The following is a 26851-nucleotide window of genomic DNA, read 5'->3' on the forward strand; positions in this document are numbered from 1 at the left end:
GTCCAAGGGTTGGTCGCGGTGGCCCAGGGGGCCGGGGGTAGCTGCTGCTGCTGCGGCTGGCGGGACGCCCCGCCCGCGCCATGCGGCTGCTGCTGCTTCTTGCCACGGCGCCCCCCGCGGCGACGATCAGGGGGAGGGGGCGGCGGCTGGTAGACGGGTGCCGGAGCGCCTGGAAGTAGGACGCCGGTGGTGGCGGCTGAGGCCGCGGCGGCGGCGGCGCTGTGGGGGGAGCGGCGCGGGAGGTGCCCGCCGCGAGAGCCGTGTGCGTGGCCCGGGACTTCACCATCTTCATCCTCCTCTCCTCCAACCTAAGATAAGCCACGACCCTAGGAAAGGTCGGGTCCGGGAGGAACGTGAGGTTGGAGGCCGCGTTGCCGAACTCCTCGTTCAGGCCGGCGGTGAGCGTGCTGAGAAGGAGGTCGTCGGAGACCCGCTCCCCGAGGTCGCGGAGTTCGTCAGCGAGTTTCTTGAGGCTCATATAATCGTCAATGGACGAGTCAAGCTGATGGCACCCAAAAAATTCCCGCTGAAGAAAGACGCGACACTGCAGGGCGTTGTCGAGGAAGAGCCCGTTCAGCTTCGCCCACACCATCTGCGCGTCGTCAGTGTCGCAAACAATGGCGTGGAAGATGTATTTGGAGATGGTTTGGTACAACCAGCGAGTGATGGTGGCCTCAATGGTCAGCCAATTGTCGTTCGCGTACATGAGACCGGAGTCAACAGAGCCATCAACGTGATCGATGAGGTGGTACTCGCGAAAGACGAGGGAGAAGTAGGTTTTCCATGCGTAATATGTGGAGGTGGCGTAGTCGAGCACGACGGGAACGCGGGCGAAGATATCCAGATCGCGGACGACCTCGACGGGAGGAGGGGCCGGACCCTCGAAGGGGTTGAGGAAGGCGGCGGAGTGGGGAGAGGCCATGGGTGCGCGGCAACCGAGGGAGGGGTGACGGCGCGGGTGTGGCGGCTCGGCGGGGAGGCGGCGCAGGGAGAGGGAGGCGGCTAGGGAGGGAGGGGTAGTGGATCGGGTGGGAGGGAGTGGAGGAAGGCGCGCGCGGCGGCGGGAGAAGATGCGGCGGCGGCGCGGGTGGATAGCGGCGGCGGCGGCGGCTAGGAGCGGAAGCTAGGGTTGGATCGAAAAAAAACTGATACCATGTGGAAGGCAATGCAACTCTCGATGTATTGATCGGGTGCACGGTGCACGTATATATGGGTACAAGGACAGCCCTCAGCCTCATCTATACAAGGAAACTAGAGGCAGGGTCGGTAGGAGATTATCCTAACAGATACTCCCTCCGTTCCGAATTACTTGTCTTAGATTTGTCTAGATACGGATGTATCTAGCACTAAAATGAGTCTAGATATATCTGTATCTAGACAAATCCAAGACAAGTAATTCGGAACAGAGGGAGTACATGCATAGATATTCTACACTTACCAACCAATTACCGCAGCGCAACGTGCAGGGTATTCTATAGTATGCAAAATGACTGCACACCGATCAAAACGAGGGTGAATTGCCTTGGACAAACTATAGCATGGAGATGATGAAAAGCACGCGTATATTTTCTGTTCTATAAGCTAAGCCAATTAATTTTGCAGATTTTTGCGTGGCAAACGCCAATATCCACTTGCATGCGTGAACCTTCCAAATATGCGGCCAAGTTTGTCGATACCATGTACTCCCTCCGTTCCAAAATAGATGACCCAACTTTATACTCACTTTAGTACAAAGTTGGGTCATCTATTTTGGAACGGAGGGAGTACGTAGCAGACCGCGATAGGCCTTACGTGATCGACCGGCTAGCTGTATTTGGTTGGAAAGGTTCATGGATGGATAGATGCTGTGTACGTCGTTCGAGAGGCTAACGCTGGACCAAGCGGACCTAGATTTTGGATGCTCTCTCCCTAGTGGGGGACAGGGGCCGATTTGCAGGTGCACCTGAGCTGAATTCTTGGCTATAAATATGCATGCGATGCACTCCTCTCTTGCACAAGCCACACTAAGCCACCGCCAGATAACGGGTGCAGGCAGCTAGCTAGCTAACCATGGCCGCCTCTCCCTCTTGCATTTCTCTTGTGGTGCTCGTGGCTCTGGCCACGGTGGCGTCTGCGCAGCTGTCCCCGACGTTCTACAGCGCGTCGTGCCCCGGGGCGCTGGCCGCCATCAAGAGCGGCGTGACGGCCGCCGTGAGCAGCGACCCCCGCATGGGCGCGTCGCTGCTCAGGCTGCACTTCCACGACTGCTTTGTCCAGGCAAGTTCCGCATAGCCGGCACTTCGATCACTAATTTGCTTGATCGAAGAACAGCCGGGATTGACCAATTATTTGCCATGCGTGTTTTGCTGGCTGCAGGGCTGCGACGCCTCTGTTCTTCTGTCAGGCAACGAGCAGAACGCGGGCCCGAACGCGGGCCCGAACGCGGGCCCGAACGCGGGCCCGACACGTCAATGAATAAGTCCCCGGAAGCAGTAGCCAAGACCAATTATAGCACTTAGCAACCCTACCCGGTCATGGGCTACTCGGTGCATGCTGTGGTGCTTGAAGACCTCAAGTTTGAAATGCGCACCGGGTTTTCCAAGCCTGAGGTTCAGGCATGCTGGAGAGATGCAAACAGCGCCGCCCATGCACTAGCTAAACTAGGCCTGTAATGTATTGGTGCCCATGCATGCTTTAATGTGGGAGTATGATTACTGTCCAGCGGTTGTTGCTGATCATGTAATGGGTCTTAATATAGCTTTGGTAGATCAATTATGTACCAGCACTTGAAACGTGTATTTTTAGAAACCGCTTATAGATCAGTCAACTGATTTTTTTTTTCAAGTTTCAGTCACTTTGCTCTCAACCTTCGACGGCGTGTTTGGCAGCTTGGGAGATTGGGCATGGGAGTTTATCAGTGGCAGTTTGTGAAGGGATAAGACTTGGAAAATAGATTATTAGTCCTAATCCTATGTTTGGTGTGTGAAGGAAATTGCCGGTGGGAATTCGAACAGGAAGTTATTTTTCTATTTGGTTCATGGGTTAATTAGTGTTGCCGTCGCTAGACGTGAGCGAACAGTTCCCTCGCTCGCCTTTTTAACGCCAACGAAAATATTGGATAGAACCATGGTGCAGCCGCACCTACGCTCAAAACCACACATCTGTTGGGCCCCATCCCTGGAATTTGTGCCTCACGACCATGGTAAAATATGGCGGGAAAGGTCAAAAGATAGTTAGCAGGCCTATAGGTTCTATGATAATAAAATCTACTGCATGCTAGAATAAAATAACCGCTAAAATAATCAAGTTTGGTCCATAGACATGTACTGTTCATCTTTCTTTATTGCTTCGTGATGCACAACGGTTGTGGGCCCATGCTTGCATGGATGCCTGAACAATCGCTGCAAATATTATATCAAGCTGAATCGGTTTTTGAATGTTTCAATTAGACAAATTTCTATGCACCACAACAAAGAAAAAAAAAGCAGCCATAGTATTCCAGAGAGAATCAAAACTTGAGCCTGGCAATGTAGCTGCTCCTGTTGCTATTCTTCTATTTTCCCTTTTTTTGTTTATTTTTCCATTTTTCTTCTTTTTGTTTGTTTTTTCTTTTCTGTTGTGTTTTTATTTTGTCCTGCATACATATCACCGTGATCTACATTATTATTGGGAAGCGTGAACACGACTTCTTTTTTTATTTTTTTCTTGGGCCTGTGAGCTACAGTGTTATTGGGAGGGGTGCCACATTGGAAGTCGAGCCTGAGAAGGCCTACAAACAATATGAGAAAAAAACTCACTCTCTGAATGCTAACGTAAATGGTGGGTTAACTTAAAGAGTACCGAATCAGAAAAAAATGAATGCTAATAGGGCTCAGATCCCAATGGGAGGTGTACTACATCCAAGGGTGTTGACCGTAGGTGCGGCCGAGCCATGGTCCTAAAACTCAGCTCTCTAACGCCAATTCCCTTTCCCTCGCTTAATTGCCTGGGTGCCCCTTGGGAAGAGTTTGATGGGAGTTGGGCTACTAATTCCCCTTCCCGTTCCTCTTTTAACTCCCATGTCCGTGAGTCAATCAATGGAATCCAAGTCTCATTGATCTTAAACTCCCATTCCTCACCTCCAAATTCCCCCCAAACAAACACGCTGCGAATGTGATCCAAGGGTTACAGAGCTTTCTTCTTTCTGCACGCTGTGCCTCCGCCACCAGTACTGGTGGAGGGGCGCCCCTATATCTTGCCTTCAGCGAGACCACCTTCCAATTCGCTAAGGGGGCAAGCGAGATGGACCGGCCCACGCGAGGTTGGAGCCTGTTTTTGTTTTTCTTTTTCCATTTTTTGCTTTTATTTTTGTATGTTTCTTTATAGTTTCATACAAAAAAATCTACAAAAAACATTTGGGAAGTGGTGAACAAATATAGGAAAAATGTTCAATAAATATTTCAAAAAATTTGAAAAAGTATTTGAAAAATGTTAATCAAGCATTTAGAAAATGTTGAACGTGCACAAAAAAAATTGTTGAACGTGTTCAAAAAATGTTAATATTTTTATTTGAAATATGTTAATCAAGCAATTGAATTTTTTTTAAAAGTATGTACATGAAACATGTTGAACAATTATTCAAAAAATGTTAATCTTGAATTTGAAAATACTAATCAAGCATTTTAAAATATAAGAAATGTGTACTAGAAAAATATTGACCACATAAAAAAAGTTAAATTTGTATTGAAAAATATTAAACATGTATTAGAAAGATGGTGTTGACAACTTGACATATACAAAAAATGTAGAATGAAAAAAATGAAAACCAAAAAAGAAACAAAATAAACCAAAGAAAAAGAACAAAAACCCGAAGAAAAACAAATAAGATGGCAAGAATAAAAAAAACCCAGTGAAAACAAAAAACTGAAATAAAAACTAAAGAAAAACAACGAAACAAGAAAGAAAGGAGAAAAACCAGTAAAACCAAAGAAAAAACGCAGGAAAAGGTGAAAAAACAGAAGAAAAGGAAAACCGGTGAAAAAAATAAAACTGGCTCAATTCACCTCAAGTACGTGGCGCCCGTACTATTTATCAAGAAGTGGACGTGTACAAAGTGGTTGGCAGCGCTGGTTATTTCTCAGGAGACCGGAGTTTGATCCCGCTATCACTCGCTTTTTCCTGCTCTATTAATTCTAATTAACTCTGCATGAAATGGGCTGGCCTGAAGCCTGTGGATGCTTCAGTGAGACGGTACGGTATCTCGCTGTGTCTCGTTGAATGCGAAATATAGACGCCGCGGTGGTGAAGCCAAGAAAATCCCAAGAAAATCATTTGAGGCGGGCGGCTGTTCTCAAGTCTTATTGGATAGGGCCGGCCCATCAAAATACACCATTTTACACAACAAATTAATTAATTCTAATTTTATTTTTTGCTAAAAGAAAATTGTAATTTTACTTTCGAACATAGAGCTGCAAAAAACTTCATCGATTTTCAAAAAAGTTCACAAATTTGAAAAAAGTTCATCGCATTTAAATGAAAGTTCATCGCATTTGAACGAAAGTTCATCGATTCTCTAAAAAAGTTCATCGACTTTGAAAAAAGTTCATCAACTGTAAAATAAGTTCATCACATTTGCAAAAAAGGTCATCATTTTTTTTGTCAAAAAAGTTCATAAATCGACAAAAAGTTCATCTGATTTTGGAAGAAAAGTTCACAATTTTTTTAAAAAGTTCACCGATTCTGAAAACAATTCATGATTTTGGAAAAAAGTTCATGGATTTTGGAATAAGTTCAACGTTCTTTAAGAAAAAAAGGGTCATTGATTCTTCAAAAAACATAAATTACAAGGGCATAAAAGGCTCTCACGACCTAGAAAATGAATAGAAAAAGCGAAAGAAACATTTAGGCACAAGTGGCACGTAGTCAAACTGGTAGTTCAATGCTAACTCGACAAACAGATCCCCGGTTCAAACCCCTGCGAGCACACCCTTCTTTTCGCTCGCTCCAGATTTGAATGAAAAAAAAAGTTTCGCTCGCTCCAGATTTGAATGAAAAAAAAAGAAAGACGGGCCGTCCTAGCACCGTGGCGGGGGGTTTTCTTGTTTTTTTGGATTTTGCTTGGTTTTTTCATAGATTTTTTTTCCTTGTGTGAAACACTTTGTGCTTCTTGAAAAGTGAAAATTATAATTATGCTTCAACATGAAGCACAACTGCGCTTCCCGAAAAGAAAAAAGACATTAAAATATGCTTCCGATTTTTTTTGTTTCTATTTTTTCTCTAGTTTCGAGTTTTGTCCGATTTTCATTTTTTTTGGCTGGCGGTTATCTTACGAGAAAAACAGTTCGTTCAAACTTATAAACATGTGATCTAGTTTTAAAATTATCAAAGCGATAAACGCACGGCGAATATGATTTGTGATTCAAACACACGGTTCAAGAGAATATGTTTTTTAAAATAAATCTACGATAAAAGCACAAAACATCCTGGTTGTGACAAGTGTCGCAAATTCAATGTACCATTTATCACCGTCAAAGGAGGTAGAAGTGACATTTGCAAAGAGGACCCTTTAATTATCGACGCGATAAACGCAACGGCGAATATGATTTGTGATTCAAACACACGGTTCAAGAGAATATGTTTTTTAAAATAAAACTACGAATAAAAGCACAAAACATCCTGGTTGTGACAAGTGTCGCAAATTCAGTGTACCATTTATCACCGTCAAAGGAGGTAGAAGTGACATTTGCAAAGAGGACCCTTTAATTACTGATTTCGTAGGAGGTCTCCTTGTCCGCGTGACAAGTGTGAAGCACTACACACTCCCTCCGAAAAGACCAAATGCCTTTTTTGTGAGAATCACCAGATCTATTATAAAACATCCGAAACATAATAAAAACTAGATCGGGAACGCGCCTTGGCGCTAGGTGCCGGTCCTAACGTTGTGGTCAAGCGGGTAATGCTCAAGTTAGTAGGAATCCAGATTTAGCATACACATTCAAACAGGAAAACAAAATATAGAAAGGAAGATACATTCACATGTGAAGACATTGTGGAGTTGGGGCAGCATCGAGTAGTCGCTTGATTTCGCACCCCTGTGGCGGAATCCCCTCCCGCGTGACCAGCCAGGCGCCAGCTTCGCGAGTAGGGGCTCCTCTGTCTCCGCCTGGTGCTGAGCGCCGTAGGGGTGGTGATGGAGGCAGCAAGGAGGAAGAGGAGGTCCACAGCGTCAAGGAGCGGGCGCTGCACTCACGGGGAGAGGAGGAAGGCGAGGCAAGAGAGTGGGGACCAAAGGAGAACGTGCACAAGAGAGCCCTCTCCAACCAGGGGTACTTTTGGAAAGTGCATTGTACTGGATTCTCTAAAACAACATATAATACGAAACAGAGGGAGTAAAACTTTACGTTACTTGGTACGGCGGTGTTTTTCATAAAATTTGATCATACAAAAATAGGCAACAAATATCGTACTTGACAGGGCAATTATAATATTAGCGCTGGGTACCTGGCTCATCGGTTGTCCCGGCATTTAATCAAAGTTTTAGTGCTCCCAAAGGGAATTAGACCGTTAAGGATGTACCATAAAAAGGGCAGGATAACCTGAGTTCAGTACAAACCATTTTGTCAAAGTCATGCCAAAGGGCAAAGCAATTAGATATACCAAAAGAAAGGCAAGCAGGATGTATTTAGTCAGTAGAAAAATTGATCTGGAAGTTCATGAATAAGCGGAAATATACTTTTTGTCCAAAAGTAAATCAAGCCAGATGAGCAGGGAATATTTAATTAGTACAACGAATGATCTGGAGGCTCATGATAAAAGGGAAATACTTTTTTTGCTCCAAAACTAAGCCAGGACGATAAATTCACATCAAGTTAGATACAAAGAGTAGAGTTATTAGACAATAAAATCAAGCCAGAGCGCCCACGCGAGATAAGGAACCTACACAGTTCAACTAAAGCATACTATTTGATAACTTCACTTGATTCGCTTGACGTTGGACTTCTCATTGTTGGGGAACGTAGTAATTTCAAAAGAAATCCTACACACACGCAAGATCATGGTGATGGTATAGCAACGAGAGAGGAGAGTGTTGTCCACGTACCCTCGTAGACCGTAAGCGGAAGCGTTATGACAACGCGGTTGATGTAGTCGTATGTCTTCACGATCCGACCGATCCAAGTACCGAACGTACGGCACCTCCGTGTTCAGCACACGTTCAGCTCGATGACGTTCCCCAGGCTCCAATCCAGCAAAGCGTCGGGGATGAGTTCCGTCAGCACGATGGCGTGGTGACGATGATGATGTTCTTCCGGCGCAGGCCTTCGCCTAAACTCCGCGATGATATGACCGAGGTGAAATATGGTGGAGGGGGGCACCGCACATGGCTAAGGAACGATCCGTAGATCAACTTGTGTGTCATGGGGTGCCCCCCTGCCCCCGTATATAAAGGAGGGAGGGGGGAGGAGGCCGGCCCTAGGAGGTGGCGCGCCAAGTGTGGAGTCCTACTAGGACTCCCTAGTCCTAGTAGGATTCCACATCCCTTGTTGGAGTGGGAGAAGGGGAAAGAGGGGGAGAGGAAGAAGGAAAAGGGTGCTGCGCCCCTTGTCCAATTCGGACCAGAGGGGGGGTGCAGGCCTCCTTCCTTTTGGCCTCTCTCCTCTATTCCCGCATGGCCCAATAAGGCCCATATACTCCCCGGCGAATTCCCGTAACTCTCCGGTGCTTCGAAAAATACCCGAATCACTCGGAACCTTTCCGAACTCCGAATATAGTCGTCCAATATATCGATTTTTACGTCTCGACCATTTCGAGACTCCTCGTCATGTCCCCGATCTCATCCGGGACTCCGAACTCCTTCGATACATCAAAACTCATAAACTCATAATATAACTGTCATCGAAACCTTAAGCGTGCGGACCCTACGGGTTCGAGAACTATGTAGACATGACCTAGAACTATTCTCGGTCAATAACCAATAGCGGAACCTGGATGTCCATATTGGTTCCTACATATTCTACGAAGATCTTTATCGGTCAAACCGCACAACAACATACGTTGTTCCCTTTGTCATCGGTATGTTACTTGCCCGAGATTCGATCGTCGGTATCTAATACCTAGTTCAATCTCATTACCGGTAAGTCTCTTTACTCGTTACGTAATGCATCATTCCGTAACTAACTCATTAGCTACATTGCTTGCAAGGCTTATAGTGATGTGCATTACCGAGAGGGCCAGAGATACCTCTCCGACAATCGGAGTGACAAAACCTAATCTCGAAATACGCCAACCCAACATGTACCTTTGGAGACACCTGTAGTACTCCTTTATAATCACCCAGTTACGTTGTGACGTTTGGTAGCACCCAAAGTGTTCCTCCGGTAAACGGGAGTTGCATAATCTCATAGTTACAGGAACATGTATAAGTCATGAAGAAAGCAATAGCAATATACTAAACGATCAAGTGCTAGGATAACGGAATGGGTCAAGTCAATCACATCATTCTCCTAATGATGTGATCCCGTTAATCAAATGACAACTCTTTTGTCCATGGTTAGGAAACATAACCATCTTTGATTAACGAGCTAGTCAAGTAGAGGCATACTAGTGACACTATGTTTGTCTATGTATTCACACATGTATTATGTTTCCGGTTAATACAATTCTAGCATGAATAATAAACATTTATCATGATATAAGGAAATAAATAATAACTTTATTATTGCCTCTAGGGCATATTTCCTTCAGTCTCCCACTTGCACTAGAGTCAATAATCTAGTTCACATCGCCATGTGATTTAACACCAATATTCACATATGTATGTGATTAATACCCATAGTTCACATCGTCATGTGATCAACACCCAAAGGGTTTACTAGAGTCAATAATCTAGTTCACATCGCTATGTGATTAACACCCAAAGAGTACTAAGGTATGATCATGTTTTGCTCGTGAGAGAAGTTTAGTCAACGGGTCTGTCACATTCAGAGCCGTATGTATTTTGCAAATATTCTATGTCTACAATGCTCTGCATGGAGCTACTCTAGCTAATTGCTCCCACTTTCAATATGTATCCAGATTGAGACTTAGAGTCATCTGGATCGGTGTAAAAGCTTGCACCGATGTAACTCTTTACGACGGGCTCTTTTATCACCTCCATAATCGAGAAGTATTTCCTTAGTCCTCACTAAGGATATTCTTGACCGCTGTCCAGTGATCTACTATTAGATCAAAATTGTATTCCTTTGCCAAACAAAGCAAGGTATACAATAGGTCTGGTTCACAGCATAGCATACTTTATAGAACCTATGACTGAGGCATAGGGAATGACTTTTCATTCTCTTTCTATTTTCTGCCATGGTCGGGTCTTGAGTCTTACTCAACTGCACACCTTGCAACACAGGCAAAAACTCCTTCTTTGACAGTTCCATTTTGAACTATTTCAAAAAATTATCAAGGTATGTACTCATTGAAAAATCTTATCAAGCGTCTTGATCTATCTATATAGATCTTGATGCTCAATGTGTAAGCAGCTTCAACGAGGTCTTGCTTTGAAAAACTCTTATTCAAATATCCTTTTATGCTATCCAAAATTTCTATATCATTTCCAATCAACAATATGTCATCCACATATAATATTAGAAATGCTACAGAGCTCCCACTCACTTTCTTGTAAATACAAGCTTCTCAAAAAGTCTGTATAAAACCATATGCTTTGATCAACTCATCAAAGCATATATTCCAACTCCGAGATGTTTGCACCAGTCCATTGATGGATCGCTGGAGCTTGCACACTTTGTTAGCACCTTTAGGATTGACAAAACCTTCTGGTTGCATCATATACAACTTTTTTATAATAAATCCATTAAGGAATGCAGTTTTGATATCCTTTTGCCAGATTTCATAAAATGTGGCGTTTGCTAACATGATTCGGACAGACTTAAGCATTGATACGAGTGAGAAAATCTCATCGTATTCAACACCTTGAACTTGTCGAAAACCCTTTTTGCGACAAGTCGAGCTTTGTAGATAGTAACACTACTATCAGCATCTATCTTCCTCTTGAAGATCCATTTATACAATATGGCTTGCCGATCATCGGGCAACTCCACCAAAGTCCACACTTTGTTCTCATACATGGATCCCATCTCAGATTTCATGGCCTCAAGCCATTTTGCGGAATCTGGGCTCATCATCGCTTCCTCATAGTTTGTAGGTTCATCATGGTCTAGTAACATGACTTCCAGAACATGATTACCGTACCACTCTGGTGCGGATCTTACTCTGGAAGACCTACGAGGTTTGGTAGCAACTTGATCTGAAGTTTCATGATCATCATCATTAACTTCCTCACTAATTGGTGTAGGAATCACTGGAACTGATTTCTGTGATGAACTACTTTCCAATAAGGGAGAAGGTACAATTACCTCATCAAGTTCTACTTTCCTCCCACTCACTTCTTTCGAGAGAAACTCCTTCTCTAGAAAGGATCCATCTTAGCAACGAATAACTTGCCTTCGGATCTGTGATAGAAGGTGTACCCAATAGTTACCTTTGGGTATTCTATGAAGACGCACTTCTCTGATTTGGGTTCGAGCTTATCAGGTGAAAACTTTTTCACATAAGCATCACAGCCCCAAACTTTATGAAACGACAACTTTGGTTTCTCGCCAAACCACAGTTCATAAGGCGTCGTCTCAACGGATTTTGATGGTGCCCTATTTAAAGTGAATGCAGCTGTCTCTAATGCATAACCCCAAAACGATAGTGGGTAAATCGGTAAGAGACATCATAGATTGCACTATATCCAATAAAGTACGGTTATGACGTTCGGACACACCATAACGCTGTGGTGTTCCATGTGGCGTGAGCTGTGAAACTATTCCATATTGTTTTATATGAAGGCCAAACTCGTAACTCAAATATTCTTCTCTACGATCTGATCACAGAAACTTTATTTACTTGTTACGATGATTTTACACTTCACTCTGAAATTCTTTGAACCTTTCAACTATTTCAGATTTATGTTTCATCAAGTAGATATTCTCATATCTGCTCAAATCATCTTGTGAAGGTCAGAAAATAACGATACCCGCCACGAGCATCAACACTCATTGGATCGCATACATCGGTATGTATTATTTCCAACAAGTCAGTAGCTCGTTCCATTGTTCCGGAGAACGGAGTTTTAGTCATCTTGCCCAAAAGGCACGGTTCGCAAGCATCAAATGATTCATAACCAAGTGATTCCAAAAATCCATCTTTATGGAGTTTCTTCATGCGCTTTACACCGATATGACCCAAACGGCAGTGCCACAAATAAGTTGCACTATCATTATTAACTTTGCATCTTTTGGCATCAATATTATGAATATGTGTATCACTACGATCGAGATCCAACAAACTATTTTCATTGGGTGTATGACCATCGAAGGTTTTATTCATGTAAACAGAACAACAATTATTCTTTGACTTTAAATGAATAACCGTATTGCAATAAACATGATCAAATCATATTCATGCTCAACGCAAATGCCAAATAACATTTATTTAGGTTTAACACTAATCCCGAAAGTATAGGGAGTGTGCGATGATGATCATATCAATCTTGGAACCACTTCCAACACATCATCGTCACTTCACCCTCAACTAGTCTCTGTTTATTCTGTAACTCCTGTTTCGAGTTACTAATATTAGCAACCGAACAAGTATCAAATACTCAGGGGCTACTATAAACACTAGTAAGGTACACATCAATAACCTGTATATCAAATATACCCTTGTTCACTTTGCCATCCTTCTTATCCACCAAATATTCAGGGCATTTCCGCTTCCAGTGACCATTTCCTTTGCAGTGTAAGCACTCAGTTTCAGGCTTTGGTTCAGCTTTGGGCTTCTTCGTGGGAGTGACAACTTGCTTGTCATTCTAGTTGAAGTTCCCTTTCTTTCCCTTTGCCCTTTTCTTGAAACTAGTGATCTTGTCAACCATCAACACTTGATGCTCTTTCTTGATTTCTACCTTCGTTGATTTCAACATCACGAAGAGCTCGGGAATCGTTTTCGTCATCCCTTGCATACTGTAGTTCATCACAAAGTTCTACTAACTTGGTGATGGTGACTAGAGAACTCTATCAATCACTATCTTATCTGGAAGATTAACTCCCACTTGATTTAAGCGATTGTAGTACCCAGACAATCTGAGCACATGCTCACTAGTTGAGCGATTCTCCTCCATCTTTTAGCCATAGAACTTGTTGGAGACTTCATATCTCTCAACTCGGGTATTTGCTTGAAATATTAACTTCAACTCCTGGAACATCTCATATGGTCCATGACGTTCAAAACGTCTTTGAAGTCCCGATTCTAAGTCGTTAAGCATGGTGCACTAAACTATCAAGTAGTCATCATATTGAGCTAGCCAAACGTTCATAACGTCTGCATCTGCTCCTGCAATAGGTCTGTCACCTAGTGGTGCATTAAGGACATAATTCTTCTGTGCAGCAATGAGGATAAACCTCAGATCACGGATCCAATCCGCATCATTGCTACCAACATCTTTCAACACAATTTTCTCTAGGAACATATCAAAATAAACATATGAAAGCAAAAATGCAAGCTATTGATCTACAACATAATTTGCAAAATACTACCAGGACTAAGTTCATGATAAATTTAAGTTCAATTAATCATATTACTTAAGAACTCCCACTTAGAAAGACATCCCTCTAATCCTCTAAGTGATCACGTGATCCAAATCAACTAAACCATAACCGATCATCACGTGAAATGGAGTAGCTTTCAATGGTGAACATCATTATGTTGATCATATCTACTATATGATTCACGCTCGACCTTTCGGTCTCCGTGCTCTGAGGCCATATCTGCATATGCTAGGCTCGTCAAGTTTAACTTGAGTATTCCGCGTGTGCAAAACTGGCTTGCACCCGTTGTAGATGGACGTAGAGCTTATCACACCCGATCATCACGTGGTGTCTGGGCACGACGAACTTTGGCAACGGTGCATACTCAACTTCTTGATAATTAGTGAGAGATCATCTTAAAATGCTACCGTCAATCAAAGCAAGATAAGATGCATAAAAGATAAACATCACATGCAATCAATATAAGTGATATGATATGGCCATCATCATCTTATGCTTGTGATCTCCATCTCCGAAGCACCTCCATGATCACCATCGTCACCGGCGCGACACCTTGATCTCCATCGTAGCATCGTTGTCGTCTCGCCAATCTTATGCTTCTACGACTATCACTACCGCTTAGAGATAAAGCAAAGCATTACAGGGCAATTGCATTGCATACAATAAAGCGACAACCATATGGCTCCTGCCAGTTGCCGATGACTCGGTTACAAAACATGATCATCTCATACAATAAAATATAACATCACGTCTTGACCATATCACATCACAACATGCCCTGCAAAAACAAGTTAGACGTCCTCTACTTTGTTGTTGCAAATTTTACGTGGCTGCTACGGGCTTAGTAAGAGCCATTCTTACCTACGCATCAAAACCACAACGATAGTTTGTCAAGTTAGTGCTGTTTTAACCTTCGCAAGGACCGGGCGTAGCCACACTCGGTTCAACTAAAGTTGGAGAAACTGACACCCGCCAGCCACCTGTGTGCAAAGCACGTCGGTAGAACCAGTCTCGCATAAGCGTACGCGTAATGTCGGTCCAGGCCGCTTCATCCAACAATACCACCGAACCAAAGTATGACATGCTGGTAAGCAGTATGACTTATATCGCCCACAACTCACTTGTGTTCTACTCATGCATATGACATCTACGCATAAAATCAGGCTCGGATGCCACTGTTGGGGAACGTAGTAATTTCAAAAAAATTCCTACGCACACGCAAGATCATGGTGATGGTATGGCAACGAGAGGGGAGAGTGTTGTCCACGTACCCTCGTAGACCGTAAGCGGAAGCGTTATGACAACGCGGTTGATGTAGTCGTACGTCTTCACGATCCGACCGATCCAAGTACCGAACGTACGGCACCTCCGTGTTCAGCACACGTTCAGCTCGATGACGTTCCCCGGGCTCCAATCCAGCAAAGCGTCGCGGATGAGTTCCGTCAGCACGACGGCGTGGTGACGATGATGATGTTCTTCCGGTGCAGGGCTTCGCCTAAACTCCGCGACGATATGACCGAGGTGGAATATGGTGGAGGGGGGCACCGCACACGGCTAAGGAACGATCCGTAGATCAACTTGTGTGTCATGGGGTGCCCCCCTGCCCCCGTATATAAAGGAGGAAGGGGGGAGGAGGCCGGCCCTAGGAGGTGGCGCGCCAAGTGTGGAGTCCTACTAGGAGTCCCTAGTCGTAGTAGGATTCCACCTCCCTTGTTGGAGTGGGAGAAGGGGAAAGAGGGGGAGAGGAAGAAGGAAAAGGGTGCTGCACCCCTTGTCCAATTCGGACCAGAGGGGGGGCGCAGGCCTCCTTCCTTTTGGCCTCTCTCCTCTATTCCCGTATGGCCCAATAAGGCCCATATACTCCCCGGCGAATTCCCGTAACTCTCCGGTACTCCGAAAAATACCCGAATCACTCAGAACCTTTCCGAACTCCGAATATAGTCGTCCAATATATCGATCTTTACGTCTCGACCATTTCGAGACTCCTCGTCATGTCCCCGATCTCATCCGGGACTCCGAACTCCTTCGGTACATCAAAACTCATAAACTCATAATATAACTGTCATCGAAACCTTAAGCGTGCGGACCCTACGGGTTCGAGAACTATGTAGACATGACCTAGAACTATTCTCGGTCAATAACCAATAGCGGAACCTGGATGTCCATATTGGTTCCTACATATTCTACGAAGATCTTTATCGGTCAAACCGCATAACAACATACGTTGTTCCCTTTGTCATCGGTATGTTACTTGCCCGAGATTCGATCGTCGGTATCTAATACCTAGTTCAATCTCGTTACCGGCAAGTCTCTTTACTCGTTACGTAATGCATCATTCGTAACTAACTCATTAGCTACATTGCTTGCAAGGCTTATAGTGATGTGCATTACCGAGAGGGCCCAAAGATACCTCTCCGACAATCGGAGTGACAAAACCTAATCTCGAAATACGCCAACCCAACATGTACCTTTGGAGACACCTGTAGTACTCCTTTATAATCACCCAGTTACGTTGTGACGTTTGGTAGCACCCAAAGTGTTCCTCCGGTAAACGGGAGTTGCATAATCTCATAGTTATAGGAACATGTATAAGTCATGAAGAAAGCAATAGCAATATACTAAACGATCAAGTGCTAGGCTAACGGAATGGGTCAAGTCAATCACATCATTCTCCTAATGATGTGATCCCGTTAATCAAATGACAACTCTTTTGTCTATGGTTAGGAAACATAACCATCTTTGATTCAACGAGCTAGTCAAGTAGAGGCATACTAGTGACACTATGTTTGTCTATGTATTCACACATGTATTATGTTTCCGGTTAATACAATTCTAGCATGAATAATAAACATTTATCATGATATAAGGAAATAAATAATAACTTTATTATTGCCTCTAGGGCATATTTCCTTCAGTCTCCCACTTGCACTAGAGTCAATAATCTAGTTCACATCGCCATGTGATTTAACACCAATATTCACTTATGTATGTGATTAATACCCATAGTTCACATCGTCATGTGATCAACACCCAAAGGGTTTACTAGAGTCAATAATCTAGTTCACATCGCTATGTGATTAACACCCAAAAGAGTACTAAGGTATGATCATGTTTTGCTCGTGAGAGAAGTTTAGTCAACGGGTCTGTCACATCCAGAGCCGTATGTATTTTGCAAATATTCGATGTCTACAATGCTCTGTATGGAGCTGCTCTAGCTAAGTGCTCCCACTTTCAATATGTATCCAGATTGAGACTTAGAGTCATCTGGATCGGTGTAAAAGCTTGCACCGATGTAACTCTTTACGACGGGCTCTTTTATCACCTCCATAATCGAGAAGTATTTCCTTAGTCCTCACTAAGGATATTCTTGACCGCTGTCCAGTGATCTACTATTAGATCAAAATTGTATTCCTTTGCCAAACAAAGCAAGGTATACAATAGGTCTGGTTCACAGCATAGCATACTTTATAGAACCTATGACTGAGGCATAGGGAATGACTTTTCATTCTCTTTCTATTTTCTGCCATGGTCGGGTCTTGAGTCTTACTCAACTGCACACCTTGCAACACAGGCAAAAACTCCTTCTTTGACAGTTCCATTTTGAACTATTTCAAAAAAATTATCAAGGTATGTACTCATTGAAAAATCTTATCAAGCGTCTTGATCTATCTATATAGATCTTGATGCTCAATGTGTAAGCAGCTTCAACGAGGTCTTGCTTTGAAAAACTCTTATTCAAATATCCTTTTATGCTATCCAAAATTTCTATATCATTTCCAATCAACAATATGTCATCCACATATAATATTAGAAATGCTACAGAGCTCCCACTCACTTTCTTGTAAATACAAGCTTCTCAAAAAGTCTGTATAAAACCATATGCTTTGATCAACTCATCAAAGCATATATTCCAACTCCGAGATGTTTGCACCAGTCCATTGATGGATCGCTGGAGCTTGCACACTTTGTTAGCACCTTTAGGATTGACAAAACCTTCTGGTTGCATCATATACAACTTTTTTATAATAAATCCATTAAGGAATGCAGTTTTGATATCCTTTTGCCAGATTTCATAAAATGTGGCGTTTGCTAACATGATTCGGACAGACTTAAGCATTGATACGAGTGAGAAAATCTCATCGTATTCAACACCTTGAACTTGTCGAAAACCCTTTTTGCGACAAGTCGAGCTTTGTAGATAGTAACACTACTATCAGCATCTATCTTCCTCTTGAAGATCCATTTATACAATATGGCTTGCCGATCATCGGGCAACTCCACCAAAGTCCACACTTTGTTCTCATATATGGATCCCATCTCAGATTTCATGGCCTCAAGCCATTTTGCGGAATCTGGGCTCATCATCGCTTCCTCATAGTTTGTAGGTTCATCATGGTCTAGTAACATGACTTCCAGAACATGATTACCGTACCACTCTGGTGCGGATCTTACTCTGGAAGACCTACAAGGTTTGGTAGCAACTTGATCTGAAGTTTCATGATCATCATCATTAACTTCCTCACTAATTGGTGTAGGAATCACTGAAACTGATTTCTGTGATGAACTACTTTCCAATAAGGGAGAAGGTACAATTACCTCATCAAGTTCTATTTTCCTCCCACTCACTTCTTTCGAGAGAAACTCCTTCTCTAGAAAGGATCCATCTTAGCAACGAATAACTTGCCTTCGGATTTATGATAGAAGGTGTACCCAATAGTTACCTTTGGGTATTCTATGAAGACGCACTTCTCTGATTTGAGTTCAAGCTTATCAGGTGAAAACTTTTTCACATAAGCATCACAGCCCCAAACTTTATGAAACGACAACTTTGGTTTCTCGCCAAACCACAGTTCATAAGGCGTCGTCTCAACGGATTTTGATGGTGCCCTATTTAAAGTGAATGCAGCTGTCTCTAATGCATAACCCCAAAACGATAGTGGGTAAATCGGTAAGAGACATCATAGATTGCACTATATCCAATAAAGTACGGTTATGACGTTCGGACACACCATAACGCTGTGGTGTTCCATGTGGCGTGAGCTGTGAAACTATTCCATATTGTTTTAGATGAAGGCCAAACTCGTAACTCAAATATTCTTCTCTACGATCTGATCACAGAAACTTTATTTACTTGTTACGATGATTTTACACTTCACTCTGAAATTCTTTGAACCTTTCAACTATTTCAGATTTATGTTTCATCAAGTAGATATTCTCATATCTGCTCAAATCATCTTGTGAAGGTCAGAAAATAACGATACCCGCCACGAGCATCAACACTCATTGGACCACATACATCGGTATGTATTATTTCCAACAAGTCAGTAGCTCATTTCATTGTTCCGGAGAACGGAGTTTTAGTCATCTTGCCCAAAAGGCACGTTTCGCAAGCATCAAATGATTCATAACCAAGTGATTCCAAAAATCCATCTTTATGGAGTTTCTTCATGTGCTTTACACCGATATGACCCAAACGGCAGTGCCACAAATAAGTTGCACTATCATTATTAACTTTGCATCTTTTGGCATCAATATTGTTAATATGTGTATCACTATGATCGAGATCCAACAAACTATTTTCATTGGGTGTATGACCATCGAAGGTTTTATTCATGTAAATAGAACAACAATTATTCTTTGACTTTAAATGAATAACCGTATTGCAATAAACATGATCAAATCATATTCATGCTCAACGCAAATGCCAAATAACATTTATTTAGGTTTAACACTAATCCCGAAAGTATAGGGAGTGTGCGATGATGATCATATCAATCTTGGAACCACTTCCAACACATATCGTCACTTCACCCTCAACTAGTCTCTGTTTATTCTGTAACTCCTGTTTCGAGTTACTAATAATTAGCAACCAAACAAGTATCAAATACTCAGGGGCTACTATAAACACTAGTAAGGTACACATCAATAACCTGTATATCAAATATACCCTTGTTCACTTTGCCATCCTTCTTATCCACCAAATATTCAGGGCATTTCCACTTCCAGTGACCATTTCCTTTGCAGTGTAAGCACTCAGTTTCAGGCTTTGGTTCAGCTTTGGGCTTCTTCGTGGGAGTGACAACTTGCTTGTCATTCTAGTTGAAGTTCCCTTTCTTCCCCTTTGCCCTTTTCTTGAAACTAGTGATCTTGTCAACCATCAACACTTGATGCTCTTTCTTGATTTCTATCTTCGTTGATTTCAACATCACGAAGAGCTCGGGAATCGTTTTCGTCATCCCTTGCATACTGTAGTTCATCACAAAGTTCTACTAACTTGGTGATGGTGACTAGAGAACTCTATCAATCACTATCTTATCTGGAAGATTAACTCCCACTTGATTCAAGCGATTGTAGTACCCAGACAATCTGAGCACATGCTCACTAGTTGAGCGATTCTCCTCCATCTTTTAGCCATAGAACTTGTTGGAGACTTCATATCTCTCAAGTCGGGTATTTGCTTGAAATATTAACTTCAACTCCTGGAACATCTCATATGGTCCATGATGTTCAAAACGTCTTTGAAGTCCCGATTCTAAGTTGTTAAGCATGGTGCACTAAACTATCAAGTAGTCATCATATTGAGCTAGCCAAACGTTCATAACATCTGCATCTGCTCCTGCAATAGGTCTGTCACCTAGTGGTGCATTAAGGACATAATTCTTCTGTGCAGCAATGAGGATAAACCTCAGATCACGGATCCAATCCGCATCATTGCTACCAACATCTTTCAACACAATTTTCTCTAGGAACATATCAAAATAAACATATGAAAGCAAAAATGCAAGCTATTGATCTACAACATAATTTGCAAAATACTACCAGGACTAAGTTCATGATAAATTTAAGTTCAATTAATCATATTACTTAAGAACTCCCACTTAGAAAGACATCCCTCTAATCCTCTAAGTGATCACGTGATCCAAATCAACTAAACCATAACCGATCATCACGTGAAATGGAGTAGCTTTCAATGGTGAACATCATTATGTTGATCATATCTACTATATGATTCACGCTCGACCTTTCGGTCTCCGTGCTCTGAGGCCATATCTGCATATGCTAGGCTCGTCAAGTTTAACTTGAGTATTCCGCGTGTGCAAAACTGGCTTGCACCCGTTGTAGATGGACGTAGAGCTTATCACACCCGATCATCACGTGGTGTCTGGGCACGACGAACTTTGGCAACGGTGCATACTCACTTCTTGATAATTAGTGAGAGATCATCTTAAAATGCTACCGTCAATCAAAGCAAGATAAGATGCATAAAAGATAAACATCACATGCAATCAATATAAGTGATATGATATGGCCATCATCATCTTATGCTTGTGATCTCCATCTCCGAAGCACCTCCATGATCACCATCGTCACCGGCGCGACACCTTGATCTCCATCGTAGCATCGTTGTCGTCTCGCCAATCTTATGCTTCTACGACTATCACTACCGCTTAGAGATAAAGCAAAGCATTACAGGGCAATTGCATTGCATACAATAAAGCGACAACCATATGGCTCCTGCCAGTTGCCGATGACTCGGTTACAAAACATGATCATCTCATACAATAAAATATAACATCACGTCTTGACCATATCACATCACAACATGCCCTGCAAAAACAAGTTAGACGTCCTCTACTTTGTTGTTGCAAATTTTACGTGGCTGCTACGGGCTTAGTAAGAGCCATTCTTACCTACGCATCAAAACCACAACGATAGTTTGTCAAGTTAGTGCTGTTTTAACCTTCGCAAGGACCGGGCGTAGCCACACTCGGTTCAACTAAAGTTGGAGAAACTGACACCCGCCAGCCACCTGTGTGCAAAGCACGTCGGTAGAACCAGTCTCGCATAAGCGTACGCGTAATGTCGGTCCAGGCCGCTTCATCCAACAATACCACCGAACCAAAGTATGACATGCTGGTAAGCAGTATGACTTATATCGCCCACAACTCACTTGTGTTCTACTCATGCATATGACATCTACGCATAAAATCAGGCTCGGATGCCACTGTTGGGGAACGTAGTAATTTCAAAAAAATTCCTACGCACACGCAAGATCATGGTGATGGTATGGCAACGAGAGGGGAGAGTGTTGTCCACGTACCCTCGTAGACCGTAAGCGGAAGCGTTATGACAACGCGGTTGATGTAGTCGTACGTCTTCACGATCCGACCGATCCAAGTACCGAACGTACGGCACCTCCGTGTTCAGCACACGTTCAGCTCGATGACGTTCCCCGGGCTCCAATCCAGCAAAGCGTCGCGGATGAGTTCCGTCAGCACGACGGCGTGGTGACGATGATGATGTTCTTCCGGTGCAGGGCTTCGCCTAAACTCCGCGACGATATGACCGAGGTGGAATATGGTGGAGGGGGGCACCGCACACGGCTAAGGAACGATCCGTAGATCAACTTGTGTGTCATGGGGTGCCCCCCTGCCCCCGTATATAAAGGAGGAAGGGGGGAGGAGGCCGGCCCTAGGAGGTGGCGCGCCAAGTGTGGAGTCCTACTAGGAGTCCCTAGTCGTAGTAGGATTCCACCTCCCTTGTTGGAGTGGGAGAAGGGGAAAGAGGGGGAGAGGAAGAAGGAAAAGGGTGCTGCACCCCTTGTCCAATTCGGACCAGAGGGGGGGCGCAGGCCTCCTTCCTTTTGGCCTCTCTCCTCTATTCCCGTATGGCCCAATAAGGCCCATATACTCCCCGGCGAATTCCCGTAACTCTCCGGTACTCCGAAAAATACCCGAATCACTCAGAACCTTTCCGAACTCCGAATATAGTCGTCCAATATATCGATCTTTACGTCTCGACCATTTCAAGACTCCTCGTCATGTCCCCGATCTCATCCGGGACTCCGAACTCCTTCGGTACATCAAAACTCATAAACTCATAATATAACTGTCATCGAAACCTTAAGCGTGCGGACCCTACGGGTTCGAGAACTATGTAGACATGACCTAGAACTATTCTCGGTCAATAACCAATAGCGGAACCTGGATGTCCATATTGGTTCCTACATATTCTACGAAGATCTTTATCGGTCAAACCGCATAACAACATACGTTGTTCCCTTTGTCATCGGTATGTTACTTGCCCGAGATTCGATCGTCGGTATCTAATACCTAGTTCAATCTCATTACCGGCAAGTCTCTTTACTCGTTACATAATGCATCATTCGTAACTAACTCATTAGCTACAATGCTTGCAAGGCTTATAGTGATGTGCATTACCGAGAGGGCCCAAAGATACCTCTCCGACAATTGGAGTGACAAAACCTAATCTCGAAATACGCCAACCCAACATGTACCTTTGGAGACACCTGTAGTACTCCTTTATAATCACCCAGTTACGTTGTGACGTTTGGTAGCACCCAAAGTGTTCCTCCGATAAACGGGAGTTGCATAATCTCATAGTTATAGGAACATGTATAAGTCATGAAGAAAGCAATAGCAATATACTAAACGATCAAGTGCTAGGCTAACGGAATGGGTCAAGTCAATCACATCATTCTCCTAATGATGTGATCCCGTTAATCAAATGACAACTCTTTTGTCTATGGTTAGGAAACATAACCATCTTTGATTCAACGAGCTAGTCAAGTAGAGGCATACTAGTGACACTATGTTTGTCTATGTATTCACACATGTATTATGTTTCCGGTTAATACAATTCTAGCATGAATAATAAACATTTATCATGATATAAGGAAATAAATAATAACTTTATTATTGCCTCTAGGGCATATTTCCTTCACTCATATGGCAAGTTACACGAACCTGCTGTTAGTATTTAGTTTAGCCAATTAAGCCATAGCAAAAAAAATATGGATAACAAGGTTATGTTCTTTGAACTGACCGCATGTGGATAGTGAGCGATAGTTTGCCCCATACTCATGTTCAAAGTTGGCACCATACCGGTCCTATGTGTCGAGTGTAAGAGTTCAGTTTAACATGAGAAGAACAATCTATTTAACAATGGTGTAAGAGTTCATTTAACATGTAGAGAACAATCTATTGAATGATGGCGTAAGGTCAGCATGCTACCTCTTGTTAAGGTCCTTTCACAAAGACATAGTTCGCTACACGAAGCTTGGCCCCTTGTCTTTTTGGCACATTGGCGTTTATGGCGGCACTTACCTGAATATTTGAGACAATCAGTGTCTTGGAGTTCTGTTTGATGTAATCTTCTTTTGCGACGTGTTTGTTGGGATCCGATGAATTATGTGTTCATGATCAGATTATTCATGAATACTGAGTCTTCTCTAAACTCTTTTATGCATGATTATTATAGCTTTGTATTTCTCTCCAATCTATCGGTTTGGTTTGGCCAACTAGATTGATTTATCTTGCAATGGGAGAGGTGCTTTGTGATGGGTTTAATCTTGCAGTACTCCATCCTAGTGACAGAAAGGGAAATGCCAAGTATTTGTATTGTTTCCATTAAGGATAAAACGATGGAGTTTATTCATATTGCTTTAGTTTACTTTGGCTACATCATGTCATCTTGCTTAAGACGTTACTCTGTTTTTATAGCTTAATACCCTAGATGCATCCTAGATAGCGGTCGATGGGTGGAGTAATAGTAGTAGATCCAGGCAGGAGTCGATCTACTTGTCTCAGACGTGATGCCTATATACATGATCATTGCCTTGAATATCGTCATAACTATGCGCTTTTCTATCAATTGTCCAACAATAATTTATTTACCCACCGTATACTATGTGTTCGAGAGAGAAGCCTCTAGTGAAAACTATGGCCCCCGGTCTACTTTTATCATTTATAAAATCCAAAAATACCTTGTTGCATTTATTTTATTTTAATTCATTTTGTATTTTATCTTAGCTATCTACCACTACGAGATTTGATCCTTGCAAATAACAGTGAGGGGATTGGCAACCCCCTTGATCGCGTTGGGTGCAAGTATTTTCTTTTGTGTGTGTAGGTGCTGCTAACAAGGTTCTGTGTGATTTTCCTACTGGATTAATAACCTTGGTTTTTAATTGAGAGAAATACTTATCTATAATGTACTGCATCATCCTCTCTTTTTCAAGGAAATCCAACGCAGCTGACAAGTGGTACTGACTAGCACGGTCAACAGGGCAAGAGAGCTCCTGAAGCAGCTGGCGAAGCCACGAACACTCGGCGACAGCGTTGGCCACCGCACGACACTCAGCCTCAGCACTGGAACGAGAGACCGTAGGCTGCCGCTTGGACGACCACGAGATAAGTGATGGTCCAAGGTAGACACAATAGCCTGAAGTGGAGTGACGAGTGTCAGGGCAGCCCGTCCAGTCTGCATCGGAGTAGGCGGTGAGGGCGGTGTCGGCGGAGGCGTGAAGCATGACGCCAAGATCCATAGTGCCACAGATATAGCGGAGAATCCGCTTGATGGCAGCCAAGTGAACGTCTCGAGGAGCATGCATATGCAGACACACCTGTTGCACAACGGATCTCCGGTCGAGTCAGAGTGAGGTACTGGAGTGACGAGTGTCAGGGCAGCCCGTCCAGTCTGCATCGGAGTAGCTAGACAAAAAATGATGTTAAGTTTATTTACAATTGAAAAGCCTAACAATCTTATATTACCTCAAGCTCGTACGTACATGTACCATTACTCAATCTTGTGTGCCACCCACTGCGGGAGATCAGGCTCAGTTGCTCCAGGGTGAACTCGTGATTATCAGACGAGCTACTGCCTACTAGCCGGCAGCTCGCCCACATGACAGGTGAATGAATAAGGCCACAAAACCAGCAGCCAATAATATAAATACCAGCTCCTGCCTACTAGCCGACAGCTGTGCATTTGTAGAAGCTAGCCGTGCATGGCTTGCATATAGAATCTCTAATAGGCCCAAGTGCAACAGACCGAAGTGTATGTGTTCAGTGCCGTGCTTGGCCCATATATGAAGGCCGGTTCGCCTGATAGCGCAAGGCATGTGCTAGGCCGCCGTCCCAAGAACTAGCCCGAAACCAAGCGAACCTGCCTAGTTTTTGCCTAAAACGATGAATTTTGGCCTAGAGGGGTGAATTTTGAGAATTGACAAGGTTTGCCATTTTTTACCTAAATTTAGGCCATTTTTAGCCAGAACTGAGACCTGCCTGGTTTTGTATACCTCAAACCTGGCTAGTGCCTCGATCAAGTTGTGGGCTTGGTTGGGCCTTGCCTCGGCCGGGTTTAGTTGGTTGTTCATTTACTTTGTTCGTTGTCAAGATCAATTACCGTCGTCAAGGTCGGTAAAATAAAAGAGACAAGAACGCGACAGTATACATCCATAGGCGATGTGCACACACATTTAGATTAAAGAGATGCGTACGCTATGTTTAGCTAACACAATACATGCATGAACCGAGTGCACGAACGTGTTTTAAGAAGCTAGCTAACTTAGGTTTTCCGTTTTTTGGCATGTTAGTGATCACCATAAACCAAATCTAGATGAATTATTGCTCGACCTAGTGGCTAGTACTCCCTCCGTTCCTAAATATAACCTTTTAGGAATTCCACTATAAACTATATACGGAGCAAAATGAATATGTCTATATACATCCGTATGTACTTCACAGTGGAATCTGTAAAATGTCTTATATTTATTTAGGAACGCAGGAAGTATATCAGTTAGATACAGTAAAAAGAATATTGTTTTATTGGTCAAAGTCTCAACCCGTTGGCATGCTCTGTTTAGGGTGGGCATTTTTTTCTCGAATACGCACGAGTGTGCGTGCATTATATTAAAGCTCTGCGCAGGCATGAATGAGCTACTGCAAAAATGCGGCAGTTCACACTCCCAAATGAACCAACAACAAACTTGAATAAATAAGGAGAAAATCATACACAGATTATGGCATGCCACTCCGGTTGAAGAATTGAATGTCATTGCACGAGAAGTAATCGACATCAATTTCAACACGATTTCAAACACTTTCGGTGGAAAACAAGCAAAAAAGAACAAGTTGCATCATCTGGCGGCTAGTCTTGCCATTTTACAATGTGATTCAAAATCTCAGCTCTTGGGAGGATACTTCTCTGCTCGGTGACTTGCGACCTTTGGGGGTAACCACGGCGTCATCAACAGTCTTAATGGCACCAACACCAAACATTGGCCCCTTGTTGCCTGCATCTGTAGCAAACCACAACATAGTCAACAACAGTTTGACACGTCACATGAGTCAATCGATTCAAACAAAATGCCTAATGTTGATAGAAAAAAGCCATACATATGTTGATTATGCTCGCACTAACTAATCTAAGCCGCA

The 26851-nt window shown here is 43.2% G+C and overlaps 1 protein-coding gene across 1 annotated transcript; it reads left to right on the forward strand.

The window, feature by feature from the left end:
- The first annotated feature begins 2009 nt into the window (after positions 1-2009).
- Positions 2010-2791, forward strand: LOC123043700 (peroxidase 1-like). Its single transcript, XM_044466234.1, has 2 exons — positions 2010-2256; positions 2356-2791. Exons 1-2 carry the CDS (start codon positions 2050-2052, stop codon positions 2452-2454), a joined length of 306 nt encoding a protein of 101 aa, XP_044322169.1. The 5' UTR covers positions 2010-2049; the 3' UTR covers positions 2455-2791.
- Positions 2792-26851: the final 24060 nt, after the last annotated feature.

The sequence above is a fragment of the Triticum aestivum genome, chromosome 2B (genome assembly GCF_018294505.1).
Source record: "Triticum aestivum cultivar Chinese Spring chromosome 2B, IWGSC CS RefSeq v2.1, whole genome shotgun sequence".
Taxonomy (NCBI): domain Eukaryota; kingdom Viridiplantae; phylum Streptophyta; class Magnoliopsida; order Poales; family Poaceae; genus Triticum; species Triticum aestivum.

Coding starts and splice junctions, on each gene's coding strand:
- LOC123043700 (XM_044466234.1), top strand. CDS start 2,050: ATGGCCGCCTCTCCCTCTTGCATTTCTCTTGTGGTGCTCGTGGCTCTG. Junction 2,257..2,355: donor TCCACGACTGCTTTGTCCAG/GCAAGTTCCGCA, acceptor TGCTGGCTGCAG/GGCTGCGACGCCTCTGTTCT.